This window comes from Trichosurus vulpecula, chromosome 7 (genome assembly GCF_011100635.1).
Source record: "Trichosurus vulpecula isolate mTriVul1 chromosome 7, mTriVul1.pri, whole genome shotgun sequence".
Taxonomy (NCBI): Eukaryota; Metazoa; Chordata; class Mammalia; order Diprotodontia; family Phalangeridae; genus Trichosurus; species Trichosurus vulpecula.
The window spans coordinates 1846408-1855760 of record NC_050579.1 but is presented as its reverse complement, the minus strand read 5'-3'; the positions used below and the strand labels follow the sequence as shown (position 1 = coordinate 1855760).

Here is a 9353-nt window from a genome sequence, read left to right as displayed (position 1 = left end):
ACAGAGTTTCAGACAAAAAACCACGGGCTGTTTATTTACGGTATTTAGTTCACTAAAGCTGTCCGAGCAACCTTCTCTTCCTCGGCTTTAGAATGTTAGAGGTGTTTGAGTTTGAAAGCTGGCGATACAAAAAGACAGTGTTTTAAAGGAGCAAGGTGGTGCAATGGTTAGAGCAGTGTCCTTGCAGTCTGGAAGACAGTTCAGTTCCTGTCTTCAGACATTCGCTAGCTGTGTGACCTTGAGCAAGTCACTTACTCTGCCTCTGTTTTTCTTCTCTGGAAAATGAGGCAGTGGGCCCTGATGGCTTCCCAGTGCCCCTCTGGTTATGAATCTATGATCCTGTGATTGCATTCACAAAAGTAACCTTTTTTTTTTTTTGCTAGTAATTGAACAGATTGCATTTCATCCATTTTCTATAAATCTATTTTGCTTCCTTCATAGAGGCAGCATGATATGGTACCTAGACTTGAAGTCAGGAAGACCTAGGTTCCAATTCCACCTCTGAGATTCCATAGCTTTGTGGCCTTTAAGAGCTCTGTGCCTCCAGCCCTTGGTCTCCTGAGACTTACTTACCTATGAGTCAGACAGGGGTTACAATCTGCATGGAGGAGGCAGTTCCCACACTGGGAGCTCCTAACACTTCTAAGATCAGAGGTTTTTGAACTGTTTCTAACAGCTCTGCCAAAGTATTCTTGGCTATTTCAAACTGTCAACAAAATCACAAATCGAATATACATACAAAACAAGGGCCAGAATTCCCAATTCCCACAGCTTCTAATAAGGCAGAATTGCCAGAATAAACAAGAACTGGATTCTGAGATTTCAAGTTGGAAGGGCCCTCCGAGGACTCTGAATGCCTCATTTTACAGCTGAGGAAACCAAGGCTTAGGGAAATCAGGTGATTTGGCCACAGTCCTCCAGCTCTATGTGGCAGCATTCAAACTCAGCTCCTCAGATTCCAAATCCACCATACTTTCCACTGGATCATGTTGCCCATAACAAAGATGGTGGTGTGTTGTCTCTCAGAGGATCCTCGATCTAGAGCTAGAAGGGACCTCAGAGGCTAGCCCAACCCCTTCATTTTACAGATGAGGAAACCAAGGCTCCAAGAGGGAGCCCGAGATTACACAGGTGATAATTATCATAAGTGGAATTCGAACCCAGGTCCTAGGACTCCACAGCCCCGGGCTCTCTCCACTGTGCCTTCTGCTGCTTTTGGTCTTGTTTGCCTGCCTCCCTTCTCTTTGGTCTCAGTTTATTTGGCAATATAGGTAACATGAATACAGTTCTGGTTTTGCTGGGTTCACTCGGCACCTCGTAGAGATCTTCCTGTACTTCCCTGTCTGTTTCATAGCTGTGATTTCTTAGGCCACCATGACGATAAGCACTTAGCAAGTGCCTGGCACATAGTAGGCACTTCATGTTTACTGACTGATTGAGATTCCTTTCCTACATTATGCTATTATCTATTGAGGCACATTCCAACTGTGGGACATGGAGGTTGTTTCTAATTGTTTTACTATGAGTAAGAGGATCTTTGTACCAGCAGGCCCTGTTTCTGCGGTTTGAGGGATGGAGTCCTAGGAACGAGATCCCTGGGTCAAAAGCCACGAGTGATGCTGTGACTCTTCCTGCCAAATTCCTCTCAGAAATTCCTGGCCCGGTGTGCAGTCACACTGGCAAAGGACTAGAGGGGGTCTTTTTCCTCATGGCCCTGCCAGCTGTGGACCTGAATCTTTCTAAAATATTTTCTGACATTGTAGTGGATTGTAAGGTAGTATCTTGAGGCTGTGTCTTTCTGATTATCTTCCAGAGTTTTTTAAAATAAAAATATTTAAGGATCAAAAGAACAGTTAAAGAGGAAAATAATAAGCATTCGTAGAGCATTACCATGTGCCAGGCTAAGTGTGCTAAGGGCTTTTTACAAATATTCCCTCATTTTATCCTCACAATGATCCTGAGAAGTGTAGGTACTGTTATCCCCATTTTACAGTTGAAGAAGCTGAGGCAGGCAGAAGTTAAGTGACTTGCCTAGGGTCACACAGCTAGTAGGAGTTGGAGGCTGGATTTGAATTCAGATCTTTCTGACTCCAGACCCAGTGCACTAACCCCTGCATCACCAGCTGCCTCAAGGATAGTGAATGTGTTTCTTCAGTTGCAAACTTTTTGCACATGTCTCAACATTTTGAGAAAGGACAGTTTACCAAACAGCAGTCTTGAAAAAGTCAGCATTTCTCACCCCTCCTCACACCACTATCTTTTAGGAAAATTCCCATCAAGAACATAGAAATGTCTCCTTCAGAACAATTCTCTGGCTTCCTGGCTGGGTGCTGGGTATACAAATACAAAAGCAAAAACATTCCTGCCCTCAGGGGGGCTCATGTTTTATGGGAGAAAAATTACGGAGAATCCAGTAATTCAATTTAAAAATATACAAAACAAATATGAAGCAAATGGAGGTAGGAGAGGAACAGGAGTAGCCACATGGAAGCTAGGGATAGAGAGAGACAGGTGAAGGAGGGAGGGCATTCCTGGCATAGGAAACAGCTTTTGCAAAGGCAAGGTGAGTGGAAATGGAATGTTGTAAATGAGAAATGGCAAGCAATAAGATGTTTTGGAGAAGAATACTGGGTAATTAGTCTGGAAAAGAGCCTGAAGTTCTGATTGCAGAAGAGTTTTATTTCATCCTAAAGGCAAGAGAGAGGCACCGGTGCTTGGGATCGCCAGTTGAGTTAGATGATGACCTAATTGTCCAGTACAATCCCTTCATTTTACACATGAGGATGTTGAGGCCCAGAAAGATCTGTGACTTACACAAGGTCAGCCAGCATTTGACCCCAGGTCCTCAGCCTCCAGACCCAGCCCTCTTACCCCTGTTGTCTTTATCTCTGACCCAGGACTTTCGGGTCTTTGAGCCAAACTTGGCACCTGGTTCTGGCTTTGGGTGGCTACCTGTCTGACATGGAAAGTGTGTTCTGGATGGTCAGCGTACACTTGGGGTGGAGTGGGTCTTATGCCTCAGTTGGGTTGATGGCAAGACCCTGGCTCCTTCCTCTGGTGCATTCAGTCTCCTCGTCCTCTGCCAATGCCTCTATCAGAGCTGGGCTTTAGGAACCTCTGTCAATTTAACAGCCTTGTAGAAGATGGAGGGGGAAGAGCCTAAAGGCAGGAAATCTAATTAAAAGACCATTGTAATAGGCTTGCTGAGGGGCAGTGTGGTAGCCCTGGAAATGGAGAGATGCAGTAGGAGGAAGAGATGGAGTCAGGCTACTCAACCTGGTCTGATGAGTCTGACTGGATTATGGTCTAACCCTCAGACTCCATCTTCTCCACAAAAAGTGTGAGATACTGTCTCAGAAGCTTTGTTAACATCTGGATAAACTCTCCCCTCATCAACTAGGTTAGTAATCCTGCCAAAAAAAGGAAGTGAGGTTGGCCTGCAATGGTCTGCTCTTCCTTCCTAAATGTTCACCAGCCCCTCTTTAACCACCTGTTCTGGAGTCTTCCTAAGAGAAGTTCAGCTTATGTAGTTTGCAGGCTGTTATCTTCCCTTTTCTGAAAATCAGTACATTAGTCCTTCTCCACCTTGTGGTTCTCCCATTGACCATGATCTTTCCAATATCTCTGACAATAGTTTAGCCATCACAGCGGCCAGTTCTCGTGCCTGAAGGATGTAGTTCTTCTGGACCAAGTGACTTGAATTCATCAAAGGGAACTAGATGTTCCTTTACTGCCTTCTTACTCATCTTGGTGCCAACTCCCTGTGAGTGTGTTTGTTCTATGATTCCCGGCACAAAGGTCTTTCTTTTCAGAGAAAACAAAAGAAATGGAAGCGCAGCTCTATCCTTTCTCTCTGTTGTTCAGTATCATTCCATCAAACCCGGCAAAGGTCCCAATTCTTCTCTGATCCTTTTCCTCCCATTTTGGTTTAAAAAAACAAAAAAACCACCCTTCTTGTCTTTGTACACACACACACACTCCGCCCATTCTGAGCTTTAGCTTTCCCAACAGTAATTTTACACCCTTGGATTCGTCTTCTATACATTTTTTAAACTCTCTGTTGAAGAGTTCCCTGTGCATCCACATCCCTCTGGGCACAAATCCCTCCTCCTCCTTCCTGGCATCGTTACCCTGCTTATCCTGCAGGCGGCGCACTTGAGCCTCTCCCCTCCCCGCTCCTCCCTTTATTAAGTGCTGGGGACACATGGGGGGTGGGGGCGCGAAGGGAGCGCCTGCCCTCAAGGAACTTACATCCTCCCAGAGGGAAGGGCCCTGCAGTAACTGGGTCGTGCATCATACACGAGGGAGACAGGGCCGTTTTCACCAAGTCCAGGTGTAAGTCGGCCAGACAAGCCCATCCCAAACCTCGGGCTGCTCAGCATCTGCGCCTGCGCCTGCGCTCTCACAGCGGGCTCAGCGGGAGCCACGCTCCGTACGTCTGCGCACGGGCTGCCCGAGACGTTCCCGCCACTTGACGACTGACGCTTACCTCGGCCAATCGCGGGGTCGCCGCGCCCTCCTGGCTGCCAATGGAGGTTCACTCCGGGCCTAGGGGGCGTGGCCGGCGGCCCACGTTTCCCAGCGGCCAGGAGCCAGGGCGAAGGCGGCGGCGGGAGGCTGTGGCCGCGGTGGTGTCGGAGCGGCTTCCCCGGGAGTGGGTGCCGGGTGAGTGCCCCGGGGGCGGGGGGGGGGAAGGGGACGAGGTGCCCCGCGAGGCCCCCCCCTCCAGCACCGGCAGCCCGTTCCCTCCTCTCTCCAGCCCCCCGAGCCCCCACCTCCGCCCGAAGCGGTGAATCGCCCCCCCCCCCACTGGGTGTCTCCAGCATCCGAAATCTCTAACAACCGGCACTGCCGAACGTAACCTCCCGGTTACTGATGCCCCCCCAGGCCCCCAGTATCACACACCCCACTGATGGACGCTGCCCCCACCTCTGCCGTAACCCTAAAGGGCCGCCCCCCAGGCTCCGGCCCGCCCAACTGCTGCCCCCTCAGAACTCTCGGGGCATCTCGGGAGCCCCACCCCCCCCAACGGCCGCCCCTCCCCCCAGGTAGGGTGCGGTACCGTCTGGGGCTCTCAGCCGCCTCCGCTCCCATCCCGCGGCCCGAGCTCTCTCCGGACTGGGAGGCATGGATGTTCCTGGAGGTAACTCGGTCTGGGCAGGATTGGGGTGGGCTCGGCCCCCCGCCGCCTACGGAGTGGGACCCTGGACTCGAACGGGGGAGAGAAGATGGAGTCTCTCTTCCCTTCCGCGCCCTGTCCCCCCATTGAGAACAAAAGAAAAAACGGGCCAGACAAATGCGATGAGGCCTGGGTGTCCCCCGGCCCCCTCCCCTCGCACCGCGTGGCCTCCCGTTATGTCATGAAGCTCATGAAGCACCTACTGTGTGCTGGGGCTGCGGAAGGAGGGAGGGGCCCCGGTCTAATAGCAGGCGCCGCGCGCCCCCAACAGATGAGAGGCGCTGGCGTGGAGGGAGGGCGGCTTCCTGTAGGAGGTGGGGGGGCCAGCCAGGGAGGGGCGTCAGGTCCAGGTGAGGCCGCGTGGACGAGCCAGTGCCAGGGATGGGGTTCTGCGGAGGGCACTTTCCTGAGCCCGGCTTCGGTGTCTAGAGGAAGGGGTGGGGGGGGGGTGGAACAGACCCATCCACAGGCCAAGCACCCCCGGGAGGGGCACAGGCACAGACCCGGGGGTGGGGAGGGCCAGGACGGGCCTTGGGCTGGGGGGAGAGTGTTGCCCCTGCCCCATAGTAATGGGGGGTGACTTGGGAAGAAAGAGAGCGAGCTGCCTGTCTGAAAGGCGGCTGGACCTCGGAGACTGCAGAGAGATGGCAGGAAGGAGAATGGTCAGCACCAAGATGGCCATCAAGTCCATGGGGTTGATGAGACCCCCAGCCGAAGAAGAGCTGAGGGGACGCCCGGGGTCAGAGGCTGATCTGGAGGAGGATTCGGAGAAGGAGGAGAAGCAGAGCCAGGGTCCTGGAAACCCAGAGAGAGAAGGATGAGAGCGGAGGAAGGGACCACAGGTGATTGGCGATGAGGAGAGAATAGACCTCGCCAATGGTCTGCAAAGTAGAAGGCGAGCTTCTCAGCTGGACCCACAAATGGTGGTGGAAAGGCTTGAGAAAAGCACCCGAGGATGGCAGATATTGGGGGTGTCCAGCTGGGGGGGGGTGCCCACAGTGTGGCCCTGGGGCTGCCTCCTCCCAAGCTTAGCTCCAGGCCTTTGAAAAAGAAAATTCTTGGTCACTGGCCATGGTGGCAAGGGGTCAGGAGCAGGAAAGACTCTGTTGGACAGGCCAAGGGGCTTCTGGTCGGGCTCTCTCTGCTTCTGGGATTGGGTCTCCCGGCTCGAGGAGCTGAGCTGGGCTTCCAGGCCCAAGCCTCAAGTTCTTACCGAGGCTCCAGAGCCGCAAAGGCAGGTAGAGTCTGAGAAGCGTAGCTGGCACGTCTTCTGCCTGGCCCCAGACTGACCGCCCCTTCAGAACTTCCATCACAGCACTTGCTGCCCCCTGGACCAAGCACCAGATCCTGGCTGTCCCGTCCCCCTGGCCTGGGACGGTCCCCAAGACTCGGCTCAGGCCTTGCCTAACACTTTGACACTTCGGCTCCCTTTTGTCTCCATATCCCCAGCACTTGGCACATAGTAGGTACTTAAATACTTGGTGGTTTGATAGAAGTCAATACAGAATATGTACAAAAAATATACAAAGGAATTGAAGAAACCGAGGCAGACAGAGGTGAAATGGCCTGCCCATGGTCACCCAGCTGGGCAGAGTTTGAGGTTGGGTTTGAACTCAGGAGTTCAACTGTGGCTTCCCCAGCAGCCAGCAGGGGAATTTGTACAGACACTCCTCAAGAGTCCATGTCACTCACTGTGGGGGGGCTTCACTGTTAAATTGGGCAGGGTTCCCATCTTGGGTTAGCCCAGCATCTTTACCCCCAGCCTGGGCACTTCTTGTCCTGGGCTTGTTCTTGTGATCTGAGATCACTGAAGGACAGGCTGGTCATAGCTTCTTCCTGCAGGAGCGGGCAAGTGCTTGCCAGGAGTGCCTGAGCCCAGCCTGGGCACCTAGCTAAACCTGGCCCTGGGCTCCAGGGTCCCTGCCAGGCACGTGCCTGTACTTCTGACCCCTGCGACTGTCCCCACACTTCAGCCTTTCCATGCCCCTCTCAACCACACCTCAGGGTCCAAAAGCCTCCTTTCCTCCTGCCTCAGGTTGCTGGGGTGGGGAGAGGCAGCAGCCCCTCTGGTCCAGCATCTCCTACTGCATTCACCTCCTTGCTGGCCTCCCTGCCAGAGGAGTTCCGGATGGCCCACTCTGAGCTGCCTGCCTCCCCGAGCGGCAGGGATCGACTCAGACGTGACTGTGAAATGCTCAGCAAGCTGTTGGTCATTGATGGATTCCGTGCTGCTCTAGACAGGGTGCCCAGACTAATGATTCATTTTACGCAAGAGTGGGTAGCTGCCGAGCCTCCTCTTAACTCTGCCCAAGAGCCTCTTCCTTCATAATGGAGCCTGGGATTCAGTAGTTACTGTGGTGCTCAAGGTACCAGAGTATGGGGGCCTACAACTAGAATTGTAAGAACCAGGATGCTTCTGCAGCTAATATTTAGAAAATGCTCTATTTTCTGGAAACCAGTGCTGTGATTTGCAAGCCTGTAGGTGTCTGGATGGCAGATTTATTTTATATTTATACTTAGGAATTTCTAAATACAACATTCCCCAAACACTGGCTTTTATGACACATTCTAATTCTTGAATGTTGTATTTGATTATAATTATGAATAAAAAGATGCCCATAAAATTAGTTTTTCTTTATTAATTTATTTTAAGCTTAAATACTAAAATTTAAATGCAAAATAAGAAAAAAAACCTTGCTATGTGCGGAGCAGAATGTAAGAGAGGATTCAAAATATGTAGCAGAAATTTCCACTCCAAGAAAGCCTATATGATAACTACCACACGTTGTGTTCAGAGCTGTCCATTTTTCCTTTGCTTCCTTGTAAATTTTCTATTGTTCTCTGCTGTGGACTTTGTACTTTGTTCTTCCTCCCCCCTCTCCCCCAAGGAGGCTACAGTTAAACACAGATGTATTTATACACACAAATACATACATATACACACATGCACTTACATTTACATACATATACTTAGATTCCTGTAATCCTACACGTACACACATTCACATGCATCTATGTAAGACCGGACTGTTCTTGTTTGTCTTGTTTCTCTGAGGGTGGATAATGTCTTCCTTGGTAAGTCCAAGTTTTTTCATATTTTTCTCAGTCCACCAACTCATCATTTCCTATACCACAGCCATGTTACAACTTTAAACAGTCTAATAAAACTACATTGATTAATATAGCTAACATGTAGTGTGTTTTTCACTATTTTGCTCTTTTGATTAAACCAGTTTTAGCTTTAACTTTGTCTGAGATCATGATTATTACCCTTGCTTTTTGTACTGATAAATTCTCCTGATTTTTATTTTATGTCTTGTGTGTATCTTTTATTTCCTGTCCGTCCTAACTCCTGTACTTCTTAACCATTATCTTGCCCTCCCGTTACTTAAGGTACCCCCCTCCAAAAATCCCTCCCTTATCCTCCCATTCCCATTAATCTAAACACCCTTCTATACCCCCCCCATCCTATTCTCTCACCCTCTTATTTCTTTATAAATTTAGGCTTTTATTCCTTTCTAAAATGTATGTATTCTCTCTTTAACCCAAATCTGAAGTGAATAGGCTTCTCCTTAAAAATCCCTCCCTTATCCCCTCCCCACCTTGTCCCCTTAGTCTTTTATTTCTTTCTGAATTCAGAAGACTTTTATACCCTTCTAGTAACTTATGCGTTCCCTATTTAACCCATTCCCAATGAGAATAGGGTTCCACGACTACCAGCCCTCCTTCCCCATCTAATTCCTCTGTGTCAACTCTTCCTCTCGCACTTCATTTAAATAACATAATTACTCTTTTCAGCTGTTCCTAAATGATTACTTTTTAGAATCATATACTCAGGCCTACTCCAATCTTTCTTTCAAACTACCCAGTTACTAGTAACAATCTTAGGTAGAGGTTTTGCACTTCCTCGTATAAAATGTAAACAGTCTGCCTTTGTTGAGGTCCTTGTAATTAGCCTTTGATGTGTACCTTATATTTCTCTTGGATCTTGTATGTCAGATTTTCTGTTGAGTTCAGGTTTTTTTGCAGCAAAATCCTGAAAGTCTAGCAATTCAGTGAATATCCTTTTTTTTCTTCATTCAGGATTATGCTTAACTTTGCTGGGCGTGACGTTTTCGGCCTCAGCGCTGGTTTTTTTGCTTTTCAGTACGTGGTGTTCCAAGACCTGCGGTCT

General features: G+C 49.7%; 1 protein-coding gene across 1 annotated transcript in view; it reads left to right on the top strand.

The window, feature by feature from the left end:
• Positions 1 to 4529: 4529 nt before the first annotated feature.
• RBM44 (RNA binding motif protein 44) overlaps positions 4530 to 9353 on the top strand; it is a 30927-nt gene continuing 26103 nt past the window's right edge. Inside the window, exon 1 of the mRNA XM_036766752.1 lies at positions 4530 to 4665. Within this exon, the coding sequence (XP_036622647.1) occupies positions 4530 to 4665 (136 nt within the window). The remainder of the gene's footprint in view (positions 4666 to 9353) is intronic.